The 25,499-nt window shown below is 32.6% G+C and overlaps 1 protein-coding gene across 8 annotated transcripts in view; it reads right to left on the bottom strand.

Moving 5' to 3' along the window:
• The window catches only part of LOC143225216 (roundabout homolog 1-like), a 200,333-nt gene that overhangs the window by 35,139 nt on the left and 139,695 nt on the right, over positions 1-25,499 (bottom strand). For all 8 annotated transcript variants that reach the window (XM_076454234.1, XM_076454231.1, XM_076454237.1 and 5 more), the window contains exons 3-8: positions 9,681-9,962; positions 5,893-6,031; positions 5,484-5,611; positions 3,069-3,193; positions 2,584-2,743; positions 707-904 (exon numbers count right to left, since the gene is read on the bottom strand). In XM_076454234.1, the coding sequence (XP_076310349.1) occupies positions 707-904; positions 2,584-2,743; positions 3,069-3,193; positions 5,484-5,611; positions 5,893-6,031; positions 9,681-9,962 (1,032 nt within the window). The remainder of the gene's footprint in view (positions 1-706; positions 905-2,583; positions 2,744-3,068; positions 3,194-5,483; positions 5,612-5,892; positions 6,032-9,680; positions 9,963-25,499) is intronic.

The following is a 25,499-nucleotide window of genomic DNA, read 5'->3' as shown; positions in this document are numbered from 1 at the left end:
ATCTTAAATGCTGTATATGTATCTCCATGCTACGTTAGTGTCTCGATCTCCAAATGTCCGAACTTTTCTCAAAAGTAATTTTTCTTTGTTACCTGAAACAAAATAGCTTCTAAGTCAATAAATTACATTAAACGTGTATACTATATACGATACGTTACTATCGTATTATGTATTATTTTCCGTACAATGGCGGCAATAATGTGTCTTTTTTATTTGGTAGCCTTTATTAGTGTCTAGATTATGATGGACGAAATAAATAGAAAACTGGTATTTTATAAAAATGGGTAAGAAATAAACTAATTTTTCTTAGGATGGAAAAAACTTCTTTAAGGTTTAGGAAAAACTGGCGTACTTATGACGCTGAAAGTGCAGAACGAGTTCAGAGATGTTCGTGTGTTGGACCTTCTAGTTCGAAGCTTTGCATGCTAACCATTTGCTCACTGTTTGTCTGCGAGAGGCTACAACGTTTTTAACTGCTCATTCTTAATGTAATGTAATTTTAGAAATTAACGAGCGTTTCACAATATCGATGCAAGGTTACAATGTTAAAACTAATTTAGTTTTTATCGTTACCTTGTTGAATTTTGTACAGAATTTATTTTAGACGTGTTTATGGGCTCAGTTTACTTGTATTTTTCTAACTGCCAAGACATAAAAAATTACAACTGGATAAGATAATAAAGATTATAAACCAATGATGACGTACTGTTTATCTGTAGCGTTCCGGTGTCCAGAACAACAAATCGCGGGACACTCTTCGGCAAGGGTGAAGAGTTAAAGAACCACGTCAGTTGTGGGGTGGGAATTCCTGACGCTTCACATGGTAACATCGTTGTTGTGTACTGACGAAGAGTTTGATTGGTTGGACCGAAAACAATGACAGGTGGCGGGAGATCTGCTACAGCTTCACAAGAAAATAACACAGGGCTTATTAAATTTCCTTCAGCTTCTCACATAGAACACCTTTCTCGTAACTATCCAGCACGCGTCAAGAAGTAACTATGCTTAACTTGTCAACAGTATCATGGCTTCTATTGTAAATTAGTAATATACTCTTCGTATCTACATTAACCATGAATATTTGATAATCAAATTTTGTTGAACCTTAAGCATTCCACTACGGTAACGCCTGTTCTAGCATTAAACTTCTCTAAACAGAAATTTTCTGGATCGATCTTCATATCGAAACATTCAAAGAGTACAACAACCTTTCAGTCTGAGCTATGAGTTAGTATGTACCAAGCTTTATCAGTGAATTCCACTCGTTCTTCTTCATTGTACGGTGTTCTGAAGAGACAATTTGATATACGTAATTAGACGTATCACAAGACGAAGTTAAGTTGTTGTATTTCTTTCTTTGTGCCCAGGTTGTAGGCATTGTGAGCACTAAGTTGGATGTGAACTAAATTGATATAACTTTTATAGCATTGCTACAAAACTTAGAAACTAATATTTGGATAAAGTTATCCTTTAATGTAAAAATGAATTAAAATGAACAGTTCTAATTTTATGTACCAAGTTTTATTAAGATAAAATAAGATTTATATGGTGCTTAAAATACAGGCTTTAGCCATTTCAAGTCAGCCTGAATCAAGTCAGCAGATGAAATTCTTATGCTAAGCTTCATCAAACATTGAGTCACAAATATGTTGATTTCCTCTCGGATCGTATTTTTCAACTGCTTTACGATTAAAAGAAACAATTTTGAATATCATGAAACCAGGTGTTATAATCAAATAAAATAATTAAGAGAAGCTAATTTAGTTGTTTTCAATGGTTTCCATTTAACAAATCGCCAACCGTACTACTTCATGTGCACACAAATCTATTCTGATCAAATTTAGCTGTCTTATCAATACTTCTCAGACATAAAGAGCTGCGATACCTACATCCTTGTTAACTGCTACTGGCACCTGCCAACGAAGCTATCTAGATCATATCTGCCTGTTTTATCAACTATTAACCGTAATACCTACATCCTGCTGACATTACTACTCAGAAAATAACAGCTGTGCTTTCCATTCACCATTGTTAACTGTGCTACCTACGCCTGCTAACAAAGCTATCCAAATCGCTGTTGACTGCAGTACTAAACCATTGATGACCAATACTCACACCTGTTATCTAGAGATGCTCTAACGAGTTGAAGGATACTTTTGAAAATAGCTGAAAAATAATGGAAACTTACATAAAAACATACTGAAGTTTATGGAAATTATTATTTCTTAAAAAAAAATATATTTTCGTAGAAGTACGTTTCTCGGGGAGGGGTGGGATTGGATATACATATACATATATATACAAATACGAACACAGTATTGTATATATTTTGGGGTTACGCACACGAATATACATATATATATATATATATATCAAATAGTCTCCTTGTATTTACAAAATTGCCCCTAATTGAATTTGAGCTTGACAGACAATTTCAATACATATTGATATTGTTCATATTTGTTAAAGTTTGAAGAGATTCCAATAATTTTTTCAATAAGAGCTAATATTTTTGCTGTCACAGTTTTTATGTTACTTTCCAGAATACGTTTTAACAAAGATCCAATTTAAAAAATATAATACCTGTCACTTCCAAGTAGGCCTTAGTCATGGCTGATCTCAGTATAGACAGGGCAGAACATATATAAAATCCTTGGTCGTCTTTAGTAACTCCAGAGATTACCAGCGTACCTTCTTGTGTTACGGAGAATCTTCCATAATTGTTGTCAGGAAACATTAAGACCTGCCATTGTTAGGAAACAACAACTATTAGACATCTAAAAAACGTGTACACAGGAAGCTGTTATTCGGTATTTCTATACACTCTGGAATATTATCATTATTTACACCAAATACTGAATTAGTTCGTTTTCTTAATTAGATTCTAGTGAATGTTAAATTATTCCAAGATAAAGTCAGGCCATAACAATGACAGGTAACTAAATTAATCAGAATTTAAGATTGTTTAATAATCCAATGCTGAATTAGAAAAACACAATCTAAAAATACGTCATTAGTTATCTAATTTTAATAGTTCTTCAAAAATAATTTGATGACTGAACACAAACCTGATTGCCTTCTTTTGTCCAGAAAATTGAGGGAGGAGGATTTCCTGTAGCAACACACTCAAACTGAACGTATCCGTTCAATCCAATTGTTTGATTCTTGGGTCTCATTAGAAACGTGGGATGTGCTAAAATTGAAATATAAACTCATCACCAATATGTAAATAAAACTGCTATACGTGGTAAATATATATATATATATATATTCATGTGTTCGTGTATGTGATTGGTCATTCTATATTTACATGCATTTCTCCGTGACGAGTTGTTTTATGGTAGGAAACACAGGTAGTGAATAAAGATTATTCGAAACATAATCATTTTCGAAAATGAACGGGGTTACGCGACAGAATTCCTTTAACTGCAGTAACAATGACCGTTTTCTGAAAATGTAGGGTTTTCAACAGTCCTGAAAAGCTTATGAAAACCAAATATCAGAAATCTTTACAAGTATAAGAAAGGATCTGCTTTAAAGGCCAGCGAACAAGTTTTTTTATAATTCTAAAATAATCTTTGCAACTAAGAACATGATGGTATGAGATTAAATATTATATTTATTGTGTAACTGAAGTTTTCATTGTGCAGTCAATCCGTGCAAAGGTTTCAGAATGAAGATTGTTTGGATAATAGTGACAGAGGGCGGAATACATTGCATTAAAATATTTTGAAAAAGCAGATTAGCAAGTCACATGTCCGCCACAGCCCGTACGAAGTAAGAATGATCCAGTATATGCAGAACCAAATTTTATTTTGTTCGGAGTTCATAGGTAGTTTGATACCACGAGAAACTGATGGGCTTTGGGAAAGGGCTGTTAAATAACCTTCTCAAAGCCTATCAATTTTCCGTGGTATTAAACTATCTATCCTCGTCATGTATTTAATGGAGTTGGAAAACAAAAGCCTATGGATCAATTTGGGGTACCAGGATCTTCTGAAAAGGTATCTGCAGCTAGTCGTACCTCAGCCATAGTAAGCAAAGCGCGATGTTTAGTAACAGGTGAAGATTAGTGGCAAAAGCCCTTATGTGATTATGTGTATATAACATAATTATTAAGGATATCTGTCTGTGAAAACGACAGAAGTCACGTGTTCATCTGTTGTTTTCACAACGTATTTATTCAACCATCTCATACCTTAAGTAGCTGGTGAATAAAACAGCTATTCATGGTTTTACAGGAACATATCTGTCGCTGGACGTAGCACCTACATATTCTACAGGATTAAACTGTTGAAATGGACTTTGGGTAACCATCGCCTAAGTACAATAGATAAATTATGTAAAGCAACATGGAAACTACGTTGTAGGATATTTTAAAGGTGCATGATGGTCAAACTGGACGGTGTGACATGAATTATTACGACGTGGTGAGACTCTAAATTCAAGTTAAAATGAAGTATTTAACCTATTTGAATCCATAACACACAGCGTCTTCTTAGTCCTTATGACAATTTTTCTTTATTTTTATCTCGCATTTAATAATCATTTAGACTGTTGACAAAACGGTTCGATAAAAGGTTGATTCTTCCCATTGTTCGTGAGTTGAAGTATGTCAAATTGTGTGGTATTGGAAATGTTTGAATTGTGAATTGGAAGTCTCAGAAGTGGACATTTACAGCTACAGATTCCTGTTGTTATACAATGACATAACTTGTGTTTCTTGATGGTATCGATTTTATAATTGCTCCCAAAAGGAAGCTCTCCAAAAGTATTTCCGATTAGGTTACATTGAAGTGCGAAGTACGTTTTGTTTTGTGTGTATGCATGAAATATTAAAAGTTATGATATATATTTCGCTACTTGACTGACATATATTTAGCTGAAACTAAATTATTACCATCTCACAATTGGCCATTAATAGATTAGTCCCCAAGAGGAACAGTAGTAAGTCTATGGACTTATAATGCTAAAAGTTTAGGCTTGATTCCTTGTGGTGGGCAGAGCACCACTTTACGCTAAAGGAACAACGTATTAGTTATTCAATTTTTTCTTTTCCATAATATATTCAGATAGATTTCAAAACAGTATGGCGGCGCTGTAGTAAATTTACGAAGTTTCTCGATGTTTATGATTTTCGTCTGGTCACTTTACTTTTTGTATTAATTCATCGCAGTTGATATATTCTGATATTTGATGACAAATACAATATATTTTAAAAACTTGAATTTTTGTGACATCTCAGTAAAGATATACGGGACAATCATATAAAACACAATATACGAAAAAATAAGAACATTAAAAAGATTTAAAAAACAAACTTTTCGAAATTTCTTATTTCATTGTAAGCGTCATTCAAGTTTGCTTTGCTACTTTATATTGTTCATAACATCCTTAAACTGTAGAAGGAAAGAATTCAAAATACATTAAACAAACACATTTTAAGCTAATATGAACATAAGCACAAAAATAAATGACATTACAATGGACTGTCAAAGTTGCTGAAGCTGATATAGATCCAACAGGGTTTTCTGCTTCACAGATGTAGGTTCCTTCATCACTAGGAAAAACATGCTTGATCCGGAGACTCTTATCCTCTCCCATCTCAGCTCTGTGAAGAAATTTACTTTACTGGTAAAAGTAATAACACGTTCACGTTGTTGTTTAATGTTAATATCAGTTATGAGGGTATCTTATGTAGCAACAAATTATGATATATTTATCATCAATAAAGATTTCTTTTGCTTACTTGACGCATGGTTGGAAATACAGAGCTCAGCTGATATATTTTGTATGTACATATTCGAATCAAACCTGAACAAAGCTATGTTTAAACTATGCTATGTAAATATATTTTACACGAAACTCTTGTCAATAGAAATTAGTATGTACCTTCCATTTGGCATGTTGCCATCCTTCCGACGCCAAGTAACATTTGGTCGAGGATCACCACCAACTTTGCATTCAAATTCCACGTTTTTATCTGTGAGCGTTGAAATATCCTGAGGCTCTCGTATGAAATACGGTTTTACTAAAACATAAAAAGGAATGTTTTTTTTTAACGTGAGATTACTGGACCTCCTTAGTTTACTTTCTCAATTTTAAAGTAGTGTTTTAAACGTTTTTTTAATAATTTGTGTTATACATAATGACTCGAGTCTCAAGAGTACTAAACAACGAAGTATGTTTTGATAAGTTTAACTAATGTATATTTTTTACTTTCTACCTTTTTCACGTTTCATCTTATTGTCTGATTGAAAGAAGGGTTATCAGTGATTCCTCAACTCGACAACCAGAAAGATATTAGATAATATAAAGACCACACATTGCGAGAGTCCAGACATCTGGTATATGAAAATTGAAATAATAGAAATTAAATTTTAGTTTGCAAAAGTTTTATTGTTGTAATACAGTATAAAGCAAGCCATTTTTATTAGTTTGAAGTTGTAATAAAAATGAGAGGTGAATAGAAGAGTAATTAGAAAATATATAATTTAGTAATTTTTTTTTCTTTTGAAAAACAAGTGAAATCTATATGGAGAAAGAAGTCATGGATTGTGGCTGTACGTGCTTGGTAGTGGTTGTCATTGATTAGTATTACAGCTACGTGTAAATGGAACAGACAGCTACTGTGGAGCGAAATGAAAGAAGTTTAATATATACACATATATACTTTTGTTGTAGGGGAGGAATATTCGATAATTTATAAGATTAATTAATAATTTCTTTGTTATTTTAAACAAATTTTATATTGACATTTAAATAATTTTAAATTTACAAATATTTTCATACATTTATGTTTAAAACTTTAAAGAACAGTTTCATATACTTTAAATACATCGCTATTATAAAGCTTGTACCAAATTTCTGCTAAAACACACTTAGAAAGCAAGTTTTTGCTTGAGATAACATTTATCTATCCGTTATATTTCAAACCAGTTTTGGAAATAAAAATCTTAGAAGTAAATTATTCTTGGGAAACTTGTTTTTAAAAAACAGTGGTTCAAGAGAGAAACGGAATAACTGCCTGTCTCAGGTATCATGGAAAGCTATCTGCACTAGCCGTCTCTAATTTTGAACTGATATAGGGAAAACAGCTAATAAATGACACCCACTGCCATCAGTTGAGCTATGCTAAACGAATAGTTGAATTTGAACGTCAATTTTGTAATGTACATACGCCTTCTAGCAATTTTTGGTTTTATTTTTCCGGCCACAAGAACCTTTGATCTACAGCTAGGCGTACTAGCTAAACCAATTCCAAAGTTTATTATTAACGTAACTGATATCCATGTACATGGTACTGAGTAAAAATAATAATCAGATTTGAAATAAACATTCTGTATGATAAGGTAAGGCCTAAGTTGTTCTCAGGTAAACAGGGAATGTTGGATAAAATATCTCTAAAATATTTTCTTTGGAAAGAGGGAGGTATTTTATATATTATAATATAATGAGTCACGATTATAACTATTAAAGTAACGTAAGTTTTAAAGATCTATTATCTTAACTTAAAACAGGCACACTTCATAGTTCAACACAAAACCATTGCGCATGCGAATCCCAGTAAGGCAGTTTCTAGTTAGTTACTGTGACAAAACATCTTTTTAAATTTTTTTGCAAAACTGTTGTGACGAATTTCATCATTCAAGCTTTTACAATGAAAAAAGTTGAAATTGTGCTATTAGACTGTTTGTATTTGTGATTAATATAAACTTAAAATCAGTCTGTTGTCAATCGAAAATCATTTCGGAAACTGTGCAACAAAACAAATAGAAATGGAAGTTTTACATTATTTTGGCTCATTACCGGTTAATTAAATACCATTATGGTTTTCTTCGTTGGTGTAAGATAATGGCGTCGTTAAACATTTAAAATGCTTGCATTATTTTTATATACCCTTCACTGGTAACCATCAACTCGGAGCTTGATTGTTACTATGATCATAGAATAAATATATCCTTGTGCCGCTTTGTGAACAAGAATTAAAATAAACAAACTTTTATAGTATACATTTTTCATTGCATTAACAATACGTTTTTAATTCCAGTATTAATTTGTACAACTTTATCACGATACACTGATTGATATATGTATGAGTCATGAAATACATTTTATCCATACATAACATATTATACATTTTTTAAACTCCGAGTGTTTATTTACTTTTTTATAAGCAGTCTTGTCTTCTGAAATATTGTATTCTTCTAAATAATTTGCTGTTGGTGTTGTGGACTGGCTTGACAGCACACTAGCGGTAAAAAACATATTGGATTTTATGGAAGCGAATTTCGATATAAAAAATTATTGGTAGATCAAAATAATGTTTCTAAAATCAGGTTTGCGGAATTGGATTCTGGGAAGATTACTTTCTTGAACACTGCATAGCATACTATGTTATTTCTTCTCTCCAGCACGCAATCTCATAATCAATATGATATAGCAATATTACAGGGCATTAAAGAATCTAGTCGGCAATCTTCCTCCTTTATAAAAGGCCTCAGTATTTCAAATTTAAAATAAAAACAAAATTTCAAGTGGCTCTCTATGTAGCAAATAGCAAAGTAACAAGAATTAATTTCCACCAAGGAAAGACATCTAACTGATAGATCACATCGCCCAATGTGATGGAAGTCTTTCTCTACGAACAATTGGTTCGTGGTCTAATTCATGCTAATTCAACGTTTTTGTCAACTGTTTCCTCCCTGGTAATGAACTTAAATTACTATGTCTGTAAAAATATATATTGCTATTCAATATCTATGAATTAGTACGGCTGTCAAGAATATATAATTAACAGGCCAATTTTTTTACAGGTTTCATATTGCATAATTTATTATATTAAGTAACTCAATAAGACCCATACACATTTGTTAAGCAACAGAAAAAATATGTATTATAATGTAAAGAAAATTTAGCATTATGTAACATTATTTTTTCATACTTTCGATAAAACTTAAATTTTAAATTGGGTTAAGGCGTTCGACTCATAATCTGAAAATCGTGAGTTCGAATCCCTGTTGCACCAAACATGCTCGTCCTATCAGTCATGGGGACGTTATGATGTGATGGTCAATCCCAATATTCGTTGGTAAAAGAGTAGCCCAAGAGTTGGCGGTGGGCGGTGATGACTAGTTGCCTTCCCTCTAGTCTTACACTGCTAAATTAGGGACGGCTAGCGCATGTTTTGTTAGCTTGAAGATGAGCTAAGATGTTCGAAGCGTTGTTCTGTACTTTATTAAAATTAAAGTTTTAATACCCTTTGACAGAACATGTTAGTTAACTTACAATTTTGTTATGTACATTTTGTCAATATCAAAGTGAGAATGATCTAACGCACGTGGAAGCATTGAATTGTTCTAACTTTTGGCTCTTTTGCTTATATCATACTTAGAAGTTTTGAAAGAAAATGCTTGTACGCTTTTCTTGGCATTATGCACATGACAGATGACTATATTTTCACACCCTTGCTGTGACTGGAATATACAGATTAAAGCTTATCTCGATTTTGTATTCTATTGAAATTAATCAAGTGTTTATATTTGTATAAAAACATATTTCGTTGTTATTAAACTATCGACATTTGTATTAATCGAATCTTATTTGTGACTTTTAACTTTTTATTGTTGTTTGCTCTACAAATATGGTAAGTGACGATTATGCGTAAGGTTGTTACTTACCGTTCACGGTTAAGACAGCTACAGGCGATTCTCGCACCCCCACCATGTTCTTGGCTTTACACCTGTATCGTCCTTCATCATCTTGTCGAACATTTTCCAGAACCAGGTTGCCTGGACCCACCATTCTAATCCGGCCCGTTCCAACACTTATTAGTCGTCCATTTTTTTCCCATGATACTTTAGGTTCCGGATGGCCTCTGGGTGGTGTGCATTCCAACATAACCGTTTCTCCAACTACGATTCGTGTGCTCTTAGGACTGGCACGAAAATCATTTCGAAGAACTGGTGAAAACGACAAAGAATTAACATTAACACCTATTCGACTCAACTCAATGACTCGTGGCAATACAATATAAAATAAAGTGGACACTCTTTGTTACTGTTTTTCAACAAATTGCGTGTACCTCATAAGTAATACAGAATAATTAATATAATAATTTCATGAGAAATAAACAATATTGCAAACACTGTGATCATACAAATGTGCACAATAATATTATACCATAATATTGTGGCTATGTGCAATATTTAAAAAATAACAGTCAAAGATAAATATGTTGTGATTTATTATCAGATAATTGGCTCTATAAAACTAAATATCGTACATTATAGCCTGCACCCTGGAGATTCTTTTAAGTTTGCAGCGTCTTCAATTTCTTTTTGTTTATTTGTTTGGGCCAGTTATATCCATTACAATGTCGTTTATCACTGGTTTGGATATGTTGTTTTTCACGCGGTATTTTCTTTTGATGTTAATTTTCACTCAACTGTTTATGTGCTAAATTTCTATACATACACAAATATATAAGTGAAAATATTTTAAAATTATATATGCTTTATTTCCTATATAGTGTTCGGTACATCCTGCAAATTAACATCTGTTGATGTCGCACTATCATCTTATGGTGGCTACGTCATCCTCGCCTTCTGCTGGTGGGAATACGTCTCCTTCTTCGTGAGGTACCTCCTCAATTTTGTCAGTATGGTGACATGTAAACACCAGGACTTCCTACACCTGATTGGCTGTATTATTGGTGCCTCTTTTCTTAGTGATTCATATTAGTTCTTTATTTCAAGGGAAAGTGTATTCGATATAAAAGTTAAATAATTTCCAGTCAATGCTCTTTTTTAAGTTCTGTGTAGGGTTAGTTGCCCAATATAAGTTTTTATCTTGTCCGTTTCTACATAATCATTTTAAACTTCTCTGATATTGTATTAACTTACAGTATCTAGAACTGCACTGTGAACAAGCTCCACCTTATTCAGGTACATTTGATTTTCTTTTAATTACTTTTAACATATAAAAAACGAGCGAGTTTTTAATTCTTTGCAACCGGATTAAATTTTATGTACACTAAACCAAAATTTGAAATTCACGATTTACTCGAGTTTACCTGTGCATTAAATATTTATATATTGGAATATCACAGTTAAAACTGAACATGCTTCACGTGTACTCAAATTCAAAGAATCAAAAATATGACACTGTGCTAGTGAACTCACTAACTGCCCGAGATAATTATTTCCCTAATCAAGGGAGGGTTGACAGCTTTCACTATCATTTACACAGCAATTCCAATTTACTTTATTGAGTATCTAGAAGTGCACTGTGAACAAGCTTCACCTTATTCAGGTACAACTACAGAACGTTGAGAAGATATCATTGTGTGAGAATCCATTAAAATATATCTGGGGAACTCCTACAGCATTATCTAGAAGAAAGAGAGTTACTTACTCTAAAAAAATGCAGTATTAGCAGTAATGAGGTTTGAACTCGTAATATCAACATATTTCCAAAACTAGTATAGTTTGTAACTTATGGGCTGGTGTCTGTGAAGTTTTTAGATAGTTCTGTTGCAAAGATATAGTTAAACTAGCAGTATGGTTAATGTTACTTCAGTCATATAATATCTAAGAACATTAGTAGAATAGTGCTAACAACCTCTATTAAAATAGTAGAAAGATAACAGTGAGTTTTTAGCGTGTTTGTAGGACCCAGTAGAACAAAATTAGCTTTTCTGTATTACCTATAAAGAATGCTTGAACAATAAAACATTCACTGTGTAGGCTTCTTTGGCGTACCATAGATATACATTCACAACAGAACTCGACTGATCTTGAAAGACAGAATTATGCAACTAAAAGAAAGCAAAATTAATATTTTTTCAAAGGAAACAAAGACTGTGGTGGTTCCTACATAGACTCTGATTAAAACTAAAACACAATTGAGCTAAATGAAAGTCTGTGAAAAGTGGTTCCAAGCACTGAAGGAAGCTTTATTTAAAATACGTCTGTTAACTTATACGAGACTAGATAATAGTTTACACAAGTCATATGCTAACTTAAACCAGATATAATCAGTTGCACAACATCTGTTATTTTTGTTAATCATTTCCAACACTATTAAAACGAGAGTTTACTGCACTCGTGGATCAAGTATCATTAAAGTGGCTGATGAACTTCAGTGAACCAGAAATGATGATTGTACACTGAATAACAATGTTGAAAGAATACAAGTGAAATAAATTGGAAAGTTAGACTGACTTTCTCGTGAGAGAGTAAAGTTGTGTGTTTGTACGTATGACATAAAGTTCTTGTGAGTGTTTACTTCACCTCATGAATAAAGATAGTTTACAACACAGTAAACGTCATAAATAACAACAGCCTAGAGAAGATGAATAATAAACAGCCTCCAGAAGAACAATTAAAAGATCCACCATGTTTTAGCTTGGGCGCTAATTTCTATTTAACAGATAAAAATTTAACCACTGCAGACTAATAAATATATCATGGGTATGGTTAATTATATTAAAAATTAAGGTACAATAGGAAGTGCTTTACCACTACTACAATCTAAGAAAAGATGGAGAAAATGGTCTGATAAAATAAGTGATTCTAAGTACTCTGATAAGGAGGTTCCATGTGCATTACATTAAACAAGAATTAGAAGAAAATCAGGGTAACGCCATGCACAATAGCCAACTTGCAGAGTTTATTTAATTGGCTGTGATGGTGTCAATACTATGCACAGTGGAAGAAGTAGCCACCAGGCGAAAATGTCACTGAGCATGATCACAGCAACAGATTGCAAAGCAGTGTCTATGACAGGATCTATTCTGGAAATCAATACGTACTGGTCATTATAGATTGATATACAAAATAATATGAAATATATCAACTGGCTAATACTGTACCCATAACCGACAAATCGGTAGAATAATAACATCTACTTTAGAGCTCCAGAAGAGGTACATACATTAGATCAAGGTTTGAATTTTAGTAGTTCACACTTTATCAAATTATGATGCAAACCATGAGAAAAAGTTCGTATTTCATCACATCGTCCTTTCTGTGGTTGGACTAGTGATGTAAACTAATGATTGAAACATCTTTGTGCACTGATTTTGATGATATTACTAGAGTCGTACAGATCAAGTGAACGACAGTTTGTCAGTTGCTTCTCTAGCTTTCTGACGTGCTTATGTTCATTATGTTTGTTAGATTTCAGAAGTTTCGCGCAGAGCTACACAAAGGGCACTGAAGGGGCACTTTGTAAAAAGACATCAGTATATTAAATGTTATTACTTTATACAACATTATCAAGATATATTTAATATTTTCTTATTTTTTCAGTAACTACTGTTGAAGTAAGAAGTTGTGATAATCCATTTTTATCATGGATAATTGTTTGTTTGTGTGTAATCTAGTATTTCCACTGTTGTGCCATTTGATGCCAGTGCTTTGTATATATGACGAAAATTAACTGAAACAGTCACGTATAGAGTTGAATTAATTGAATAAATAAGGATAGACAATCCTTTGCTGACCTAAAGTAATGATGACAAGAAAAACAATTTTTTTTTTTTTTGCAAAATGCTTAATTGTTTATGTTCGTGTAATTCATATAACGTGAATAAACTGGTATAATTTCTTACGCTGTTTTCTCCGAATTGCAGTACTACAACCTATTATTGTCGTTCACATGAATTGGTACTAGTACATATGTATATATATACATATACACCAGTAAAAAAGAAAATAAGACACGCGTTTTCGACAGGTGCACCTGTTTTCTCCACCAATAAAGGCAGGAAAGGAAAGAGAATGTCCTTATTTCTAAAGCTAACACGACAACATGACGATTTGCCAAACAGTTTTGACCTTATCTTATTCTCTACGATAACATTGTTATATATTAGATCTTGTACTTCATCAAATACTAGACTGAGCGTCATTTCTAAGCTACGCGAGTGAATTTTTCATGGTGTCTTTGTTTCTGGATGTATAATATCTCATAATACAACATAAATGCATAAAACAACGATGTCTTGGAAGAATAATAATGCGTCCTAACTGGAAAGGAATTAAACAGCTGAAACTCATGAAATAACAGAACATTACCGTTTCTGTGAACAGAACCCATTAACGAAACGCTTTACTCCACCCTATGGCTCACAAAGAGCAGGAACAAAAGGAAAAATGGGTTGCACGAATTATAGCTTTACATAAAACCTTCTTTTAGCATGCTATAAAATAGTAATGACATCCTATTATGGTTCTAGTTAAACAACATTAAAAATCATGTAGTTTTTGTTTTTCATCGGATGAAAAGACACGATTATTAGAAGTTTCCAGTCTGTAAAATAACTCACGTTCATTTATTCACGTATAGAACAGGGAGAAGTTATCTTATGCCACACTTGATTAAAAAATTACAAATGAGTACACTGAATATCGCTAGTTCCGTCCTAAACACGACTCTTTAACATACATACATCAGTATACGATTTTTTTTTTCTTAGCGCAACTATATAAAATGGGCTATCTGTGTTCTGTTCATCGCGTGGAATCGAACCTTCGATTTTAATTTTGTAATTTCGAAAAATTATCACAAGACCACGAGTGACTACATTAGTGAAATAATTCTACTACTACTATAGAATACGTATTATTATTGCAGAAGATATCTTAAGATATAAACGTTAAGTTTTGAGGAATGTAATGTAATAATAATATTTACTAGAAGTAAAGAAATTCTTCTTCTTTTGTGGGGCAAACCCCTTTATACAGTTAGTATAGTTGGTATTACATGACAGGTACTAAAGAAAGTATTACAAAGAAGTTTAATACATTGTAACTAGTGTTTACTTCAGTGTAATAAAAGTTAAATTATTGTTCTTTAAATCTCATAACCATGCCAAATAATTCAGTTGATGTCAATAAAACTTTACATTTAAAGACAAATAAACAGCAGAACAAAAGCAAATATAAGAGTCACTAGAGCTTATTTAAAACTTTGTGATTGTGTGGGATTTAATTTGTCAATATTTTGTAGCTTAAACATATTTCTGATTCTTTGAGCCAAGGGAGAGCTATCTGCTCAAGCCGTCTCTAATTTAAAAGTGATAGATATGAGAGTTTGCCCTTTGCCCAAGTTAGTTAAGTACTGTAACTTGCAGCAGGAAATGTCAACCTACTGCAGTATTTTGTCAACATAACCTATGATATTTAATGTATCAAAGACATCGTGAAAAGGGTCCCTGAAAGAAATGTAGACGACACTTTCTTCGATGAGGAAAGTCATGAGTGACAGATGACTCCTGACTCCTTATGAAATTAAAAGTCTGATCGTAACTGGAAAGACTGTAGGAAGGAAATGCTTGGAAGACAGAGGTTGATTCATATCAAGAATCCATCTAAATGGATGAATATACTGACATTTGAAATACTTCAAGGAGAAGACATTCTTGGAAGACAATAGTCGTTAACATCCTGTTTAGATATGATACATAGAGATTTGAGAGAAAGCAGCTAACCAACTGCCAGCTCTACTGTTATTATTGCCAGACCGAATACTGGGATTTCATAACTATTCTTAACACATCCCTATAGCCTAAAAGCGAGAAGGGTGATTTTTTTTTTGTCAGTAATGGGACACCAATCGTGAGACCTCAGCTCCACAGTGTGGCATGTTAAACAATGTGCTGAGCTCGGCCCGTTTCTCTGAGAAACTTGGCAGATATGAGCAAGAGACAATTTTTTTAGGTAAGTTTAACCATCGGATAAAAGTATCTTATAATTAATACACCGTGGTCTACCTATTTAAACGTCATTTATATTTAAATGTTTTTGATGGCCAGACACTATAATCGGCACAGCTAAATGTTCAACCACAAAATCATTATGTTTTGAGGCCTACGTGTTTTGTTTCTAACATTAACTCGTATTAATGTCCAATTTTAACTTATTAGAAATGTAACTAGGTATATTTAAAATTTTCTTTTCTCAAATGTGATATGAGTAAAACAACAACGGGATAATGTATGTATTACGGTGTCTTTTGGTATAATTAAACATGAAATGTACACAAATTGGAGCATTTGTAAAAAATGAGTGATGGTGAAGTAGTCCACCTATCTATCACTCGAATTCTAAAATACTTTGAACATAAATATTTCTTTGCGTAGATGCTATTTGAAAGTAATACACCTTAACATTCCATTTAGTAAAATTTATTAGTTTAATGTTAAACAGAAAAGTAGGCAAGAGTACTTGTGTCCTCTGCTCACAGCATGTATCAAAATCCCATTTTTTAACGTAATATTTACAGGTGACCCATAATACACCATGATTAAAGTAAAAACAACCATAAAGAATATTACTTTCAATCCCTTTGATTAATTCTCAAAATGGAAGTCGTATATAAAGAGACGGCTTTCACTAACGCTAACTTTCTCCAATGAAATAGTTTAAAAATACAAAAAATGATTTTCTCTGTATTTTCATGATATATATTTACAGATAATCCTTTCTGTATTATCATGATACATATTTACAGATAATCCTTTCTGTATTATATACTTTAGTTTTGCATTATTACAATAATGCCAAAAATAAAACTTTGCAATTTTTATATAAAGACCAATGAATTAAATATGGTTAACTTTTTGTGTGTGTTTTTTCAAAATTAAGTACAAAGCCACACCATAGGTATCGAAACCCAGATTCCAGAGGTGGGAGTCCACAAACATACCGCTGCCTCACTGGAGAGCAACTTTCTTATGAGTTTAGCTTTTCTCTGTTAAGGAAAGAAGAATACTTCATCAGGTAACTTTTCGAACACAGTACTTTTTTCTTTTGGTATTACCATGCTTTGTGTTGCAGAGCTTAAAAAAAATACAGAAGGGGGAATAAACTTTTTTTCCCAACTGACCAATATCCAGACGATAGAAAGTAACAAAGCTTTTAACAGATATATATATATATAGCAAAACCCAGCTGGATTAGAATGGTTTACCAGTGGTGTTTTGTTTTTGAGATTCAGGATTTTCGTTCTTATACGGAACAAATATTGCAGCGTGATTGAACCAAGTACGATACGGGCGAATTTATGAACAGCAAATGTCTGTAAAATATAAAATAAATATATGAAATATAATTCAAATTCATCATCATGTCTTCCTCATTGTCGAAAAACGCTATATTTTTAAAGATGTAAATAAATAATATATTATGATACTTATTAACTAAATACTTATTAACTAAATATATAAATCAATAATTCTAATAAGATACATTAATTGTAAATAGTCGGTCTAGTCAGTCCTATGTAACAATAATGAAATTAATACAAATCGAAACGTTCACAATGAGACTATAAAACGTTTTTCCGTTATTACCAAACATTTTCATTATTATTAACTCATTACAAAAAATGTGTGATCATAGCTCCAATAAGCGTTGGGGATATTTCATCTATCACCCCTGATCCAGACACAGATGTCGAACTAATGAGTAGAGATGAAGAATCAGTCAGAACAACGTAATTATGTGTACTTGTTATGAGATACATTATTCAAAAGTGTTTCCATTCGTTGCGGACAGTTAAAAAAATAACAACAACTATTTAGGTAGAAGAAGTTAATTTTTAATTTTATTATGCATTTCAGTAGATGCATGTAGCTCTCCTTCTCCAATAGCACAGTCTGTGGTCACACCGTTAGAAAACGAGTTTCGATATCCGTGGTGGGCAGAGCACAGATAACCCATCGTGAAGCCTTGTACTTGATTTTAAACAAGGAAACACATACATGCAAATTCTAAAATATGATTTTGTATAAATATACAATGTGATATATATACACTTGAACCATTCATGAGTATGATATATATATATACACTTAAACCTTTTATGAGTGTCATATATACACTTGAACCATTCATGAGCTGAAAATATACACTTGAATCATTCTCATGAATTGTAATCACTAGTAATCTATTTTACTTTCATGGTTAACACTAGAATATATATGTTATTCACATGTTATATTAACAAGCGTCTTAGACAAACTAAAATCGTGGGTAACTGAGCAACACTTACGAGATAAGACAAATGATGATTATTGATAACTGAACAGTACTTAAGAGCAACGTGAGTGATGGATGTGAAGCAAACAACAATTACGAAACACCAATAAGCCATGTTAGTCAAATGTGAATAACTGAACAATACGTGAGATCAATAAGTAGGATGCGAGTGAGGCGAATGATGAATTTGAATAAGTGAACATCAATGGTAAGAATAACACGAACGAATTGTGTTAGGGATGATGGCCATCAACAAATAAGAAACACGTAACAGCAACATGAAGGAAGCATGTTACATACATCATGACTGTAAACAGTTCGTATGAGCAACACACTCCAGGTAAACAGTGATTAATGATATCTAATGTTATTTATAATAAAATGTGAATTGAAAACTGGTAGAGTTATAAAGAACAAAACCTGAAGAAAGTTTCCACTAGTTGCACGAAGAAAAAAAGACAGTTGTACATTTACTTCAAGAAAAATAAGAAGCCAACTTCGGCATACTTTAGGTAAGTTAAAGAAATCTAACACAATTTCCTTACTGTAATAAAAGTTCAGTTATCCGAGTAAACGTTAATTTGATTACAGTTGCTAGGACTCATGCCTTGTTCGCTTCTTCTAGAAAGCAATTCAGGCTGCCATTTTGTGTAGTTACAATGACTTTAATTTTCTGCTATCAAAAGAATTTACAGCCCTCCGTTAGAAACATAAGAATTTTCAGGTGCATAACTGACTATCTCAAGACAACCCAGAGATGGTTATTTCATGATACTTGGATGTAGATGGAAGAGAATGGTTGAACAATTTTCCTTCTTTATATCGCTTCCATGTTGTTACCAATTTGATTACCTTCTGTCGCCTTATTTATATCATGTCCATATTGTTATCAATTTGATCACCTTCTGTCGCCTTATTTATATCATGTCCATGTTGTTGTGTCAATTTGATCACCTTCTGTCGCCTTATTTATATCATGTCCATGCTGTTACCAATTTGATCACCTTCTGTCGCCTTATTTATATCATGTCCATGCTGTTACCAATTTGATCACCTTCTGTCGCCTTATTTATATCATGTCCATATTGTTATCAATTTGATCACCTTCTGTCGCCTTATTTATATCATGTCCATGTTGTTGTCAATTTGATCACCTTCTGTCGCCTTATTTATATCATGTCCATGTTGTTGTGTCAATTTGATCACCTTCTGTCGCCTTATTTATATCATGTCCATGCTGTTACCAATTTGATCACCTTCTGTCACCTTATTTATATCATGTCCATATTGTTATCAATTTACAAGCTTCTCGACTCTCTTTAATTTCTGAATAAGTGACCCCAGTCACAAAATCGCTAGTAAATGAATTATTTCACACCTACTTAATACAGGGATACTTTGGCTCCTCTACTATCCTCCATTGTAACAATTAACACTTGTATCATTCTTCAAACGGTCTTACATTATTCGCTTGGCTATTAGAAAAGGCCTCGTAGATTAAAAAAACATTCCTTAACGGAAACAATATCTTTCTCTAGACGACTTAAAGCTGGAGTAAATCTACAGAAATTAATGAAACATATTATTGATTAAATTAATGAGTTGACAATATAGTTTTATATATCTACATAATTCATACGTTATTTTTGTTATTCACCTTCGAATTCAAAACTGTTTCCATTGAAAAATAAAGAAACGTGAATTACCAGTACTTGCAGATCGTAGCTACGTTTGAAAGATAATTTATAAAACTAGTTATTTCTGAAGATAGCGTTAGTTGCTTATAGAAAAACAAAACAAAAAACGATTTCTTACTTTAATCGAGTTGCTGACAATATTTGTAATTGAAGGTTTGAAATATTTGTCTCAGTAAGAGTAAAAATATGAGAACATAACATTTCTTTCTTCAGTATTGTGAGGTACAGTGGTATAAATTTGTCTTTCTGATTTTCCGTCAGAAACAGTCAAACAAAAAATATTAACACAGAATTTACTGCTTCTTTCCTTCTAAAATATTGAATGAGATTTCGGACAGTTTTCATTCTTTTACTAAAGAACACAACAGTAAGAGTGACGTCAGAGCTGCTAGTGGGTCTCATACACACACAATGCTGTTTAGCGAAGCATTAGTAAAGGGTGTACATTAAATCAAAATAAAATCATCGTGGAATAATATATAAATACTACGATTTCAATCAGAAAAATCACAAATCAGAAAAGAAAGAAATGTGTGTGAAGTAGTTGAAGAACTGTGTTGTTCTGATGTTTGTCACTGTGTTGTTCTGATGTTTGTCACTGTGTTGTTCTGATGTTTGTCACTGTGTTGTTCTGATGTTTGTCAGGTCTACAGGGTCTACCGAGAGACATTCTTTGTGGGATTACTCTAAACATACTGAGAAAGCAATATGCATTCAAATATTTAGACACTAGAAACTCAAGACCGCCCATTCTTACAAGTGGCAGCGAAGGATGAAGTGTGGCGGTCACTTTGAACAGTGAGGAGACTTTATTAGACTGGACAATTTTAGCTTGTCTGTTTCATTCCGTAGTCGGGTTGTAGAATAGGAACCCCACCTCTCCCCATCAATCCATCATAAGTGGTCACTTAAAACCCTAATTTACACAAGAGTCAGTATATACAGTTTAAAAAACCACAAAAACCGCTGTGTCCGGAAATTAAAGTTAGAGCACAAAGTGTACAGTAAGACTAGATGTCAGCCAGTAAAACAGTGACCAATAAATGAAGTGTAAGCCTATGCATGATTTTAAATGTACTGTTTACGAAAAAATATTTATTTTCCGTATATGTATTAAAGGTAAATAATAAAAATATAATATTTAAATATATTAACTTGATAGAAATGTTTCAAATCTGTATGTACGAATTGTAACCTGAAAAAAAATGTTACAAGATTTTGTTGTAATATTTCAGTTTCAATTATTCAACAAATGAATTAAATTCGATTAAAAGGTTTGGGTTAAACCAGACATTAAAGTTTTCCTTAACTGTTCAAAGGAAGATCCACCTTTTGTTATTACGTGTGTCGTATCGTTTCTCTAGACAGAACAGCTTAGTTCTACTGATCTTTACAAAATTTCAACAACGGGTAAGTTGCTGACAAGTCGCTGTCTCAGTAAACCATCAAAGAGAACTCTTGATACAGTAAACAGTAACAGATGTAAAAATAGACAATGTTTAAGTTGTCGAAAAATGGGGAAGAAACTTGGTTGTAAAAGCTGAAGTTTCGATAATCAGACTTCACGTATAGTAAATTAGAAAATATTTAAAATAATGTACACAGAAGAATATCTTGAACTTCACTTATTTATTTGACAACTGGATGTTGTGCGATTTAAAACTAACTTTTCTTTAAGTAATTTTTAAAACCCTCCCTTCACGTTATTACTACTTCTGTTTTGAAAGAGTGTGACACTTTAAATAAACAATTATATCACTTAAATGAGTTTGCTTGCACAAAAGTCCAAATAAAATCATTACTGATTTGCTAAGTGTTGTTTAACACCTTTTGTAATTTACCCGAATGTAAAACTTTCTTTATATAAATCTTACAACAGAGCGCTTAAAGAAGTTTTGATAAGAATAGTTTCTCAACAAAGATACATTTCAAACAATTAAAAATACCTATAATAACATATCGTTATTAACATTACTCGTAATACACACACACACTCTTCAAAATGTCAGTATAAGTTTTATTCAGTTTTTATAACATATTTTGTGATACAGTTTAATCTCTTTCTCATGAAAATGTCAAAGTAATAGTTTGTTCCAGTTGTATTGATTTCACGGTATTACTTCATGAAATCCTTATATTATGGAACTTTATAGTCTTCCATGAGGCGAATATAACAATTCAGTTATTGACTGTCAATTTCACTGATTACACAGAAGAGACATGAACTAGTGAAACTGTCGGTAGCTTCACGACATATCCTACCGGATGACAAGAACTTTCACTGCTTTGCTTACTACTGTGTGTTTTCGTTCAACATTAATCAAGCAGACAATTTCTTTAGTGCTTTGAGAGAGAGTATTCCTTGTCTATGTATTCTTCGATATAAACTGAACCAACAAAAGAAGCCAAACGGTTTCGATAAATAAGACATTGAACCTGACAGCTGCGTTCCATTTTGCTATAAAATGACGAATGAAATTCAATTTTAGTTTCTTTCATTTATCTTAAAATGAACATTAGCATGAAAAAAAAAGACACTTTCCCTTGGCCTTTGCGTCCTTTTGATGTTGAGACTTCTTTGCTTATTTTTTTAGAGGAACTCTTCGTAAAATTTCTCATTAAACGCTCTGGTTTCAGAAGATCAGTCGTGTACTATAGAGAAACAAAATTCATTTCCCTTTGTTCCGTTCCACAGCGTCGCTAGGGATTAGCTTGTCCGTCAACCAGGAGCTGTTCTATCAACAAATTAGCATATATTTACGTCCGAAGGATTAAACTAACAGAGCTTGCTGGTATGCCAGAGATCAACTGCTCGTCTTGTCTACGAAAACGCAATTCCATTTATGGGTTTGATGAATGTTCTTCCTACGCTGGCTACTCACGATAGAGAACATCAGAAAAACATGTACAATATTATGTATGCCCTGACTTTTGCATGATATGCTGAACGTTTCGTTATGACTGTTTTGTATGTAATAAAATATATTACCTCTCCATAAATGCTGATCACCAAGCAAATGTACACATGAATACACATCTAAGTCTAAATATCATTTTAATTTTCATTTTTATAGTTAACTCGATATTAAAAATTCCAGTTTGTTACGAAAATGATATTTTATTTAGAACATTTTAGAAAGATCATGCTGTCAGCTTTATGTTTATGACATCTTTATTCTATGATTAGCAGAAATATTTGTACATGATTTGAGTTAGTGTATTATTCATGTCTTTCATAAGAAGAAAACTTAGTGTTGAAAGTCTGGACTAATATGATCAATGCTTGAATAATTCAATGATATGATTTACATTAAAACTGCCAAAACAAACTGCTTTTAATGGGTTTAACTGTATTTAACCAGGCACGAACGCAGAGTGAGTTCGAGAGGGTTTACGTTGCATACATGGTCTACATTGTTCTGATGAAGTATTGGCATCTTTTGATTTGAAATAGTCGCAGATTTTCTTTTTTTGGTACAAAGTAATTAGAATCCCGAAGTCGTATTGCTAATGTTTGTTTTTGTAGTTCGGATTCTTCACAGTAAAGGTCTATGAGCTGTTAGCGATAAATTTCAGCAATAAACAGTTCATTTATTTTAAAATAATATATTAAACCAAATCGGAGGTATTTAGAAATGTTCAATACAGTGCTGGTTGTCACAACTGTATCCAGAAGTTTAAATAATTACCTATTTTTCGTCCATAAAAGCTAGTTCACTTGCTTTAGGACAAAACTGAAAAACAAAAACAAAAACAGACAGATTATTCTTCTCTACTCTGGTATTATGATACATTCTGGGATAATTTCACTTTAAAAATCGCCACTATACGTTATATAACGCTGAGTTTATCATCATGCTGTCTATATCTAAGTAATTATCTTTCGATGCGTATATATACTACCGGCAGAAGTCTGCAGCGTTCCATGCAATAGGAGATATTCTAATTGCTTCCAGATTTCATCTTATAGCATCTATTTATACAAAGTTTCTGTGAGGTATGCCCCTAGACCCCTTAACCATTAGCACACTGTGTTGGCTTTTGATCTCACAAATTAAAACCTCCTTTCAAACATTCTACATACAGGCCTCTGAATGTCGGAATACTCCCGAGATGAAGCTTTTAATTAATTAAAACTGATAACAATGAATCGTTCTTCGACGTGATATTCTATAGCTTTTCTGAGAGCGAGCAGTTTCCACAATACTTAACTTTTCCCATCCCACGAATACTCTCTGAACGCCACCAAAACATTTATTTATTTATCTCGTGACGGACTGTAGTTCCAGAAGTTCAAAGTAGTCCGCAATAGATCGTGAAACACCCTCCGCGCGTTATAAAAGTAGCAGACAATCCCGTTATTTGTCTAAAGGTAATCATTCGGGCGGTGACTTCTGCCAAGTGGCGGGCGTCCTTTCAGTTGGTCGTCAGTTCTCAATTAGCGGCAATTATGATTGAAAGTAGTATTTTTTGGAATAAGGTGTAGTTCATGTTAAAATACTAAATACTTGCCTTTCCCCAATGGTACAACTGTATTTCCGCATACTTACACCGCTAGAAACCGGGTTTCGATACCTGTGGTGGGCAGAGAACAGATACCCCATTGTGTAGCTTTGTGCTTAATTCCAAACAGTCAATCAACTAAATACTTATCAGTTATTACTTTTATAAAAGTTACCTGGTGAGTTTGTTATTGACCCCAAGGTTATAAAGCGGGCTATCTGAGCTTACTACAGGGTATCAAAAGCCGGTTTTTAGTGTTATAAGTCTTATAAACTTCCACTGAGTCACTGGAGTCCCTCGTAGGCTAACGGTAATTTCATGTACTCACAATGGCCAAGTCCGGGGTCCAATTCCCCACGGTGAACGTAGCACAAATAGTTCATTGTTTAGCTTAGCAATGGGGAAAAAAAAAGAAGCAAACTCTTGCCAAAGTATATAGAGTTGTATAAATTACTTTCTCAAGGAAATGAGTTATTGTGTTATATTTCCCCACTATTTGTTTCCACAAAATATTAATTATAATGAGTTTAGCAGTTATTTAAGCGTTGTTCACGAATAAAGTAGAGATATAACTAGATATATATATATAAAGTATAGTTATAACTGGTTATTTATATAAAGTATAGGTATAACCGGTTATATATATAAAGTATAGTTATATATGACCGGTTATTTATACAAAGTGTAGTTATAACTAGTTAACTGAATAAAGTATAGTTGTAACTGATTATTTGTAGAAAGTTTAGTTATAACCAGTTTTATAACCAGTTATATAAATAAAGTATAGTTGTAATTGGTTATTTGTATAAAGTATCGTTATAACCGGTTATTTGTATAAAGTTTAGTTATAAATAATTATTTATATAAAGTACTGTTGTAACTGGTTATTTATATTACAATTTCCTTAAAGAGATATAAATTTTAAGCGCATATAGATTTTACTTTCCTGCACAAAAGATATTTTTGAACAGCTGGGAAACAATGGAAATATTTTATGTGACTATATTTACTTAAAATATAAACTGCTTTATGCAGTTCTGCAGATCCTATTATTAATTTTATCAACCTTTTTATCGCTTTTATACAAGAACTGATTAATGTCTTATCTCTGTTTGTATATAGTCTCAAACAATCTGAGCAAGCGCTTCCTTTCATTCTGCTTCATCCATTAAATAACGCCCCTTTCATTCAATCTCTTTCCCATCAAGTAGTTTACATTAGAAGTACACAAAGCCTTTATTTATTAAGGTTC

Source organism: Tachypleus tridentatus, chromosome 9, assembly GCF_004210375.1.
Source record: "Tachypleus tridentatus isolate NWPU-2018 chromosome 9, ASM421037v1, whole genome shotgun sequence".
NCBI lineage: Eukaryota > Metazoa > Arthropoda > Merostomata > Xiphosura > Limulidae > Tachypleus > Tachypleus tridentatus.
The sequence above is the reverse complement of the archived record's forward strand: the minus strand, read 5'-3'. Positions and strand labels throughout refer to the sequence as shown.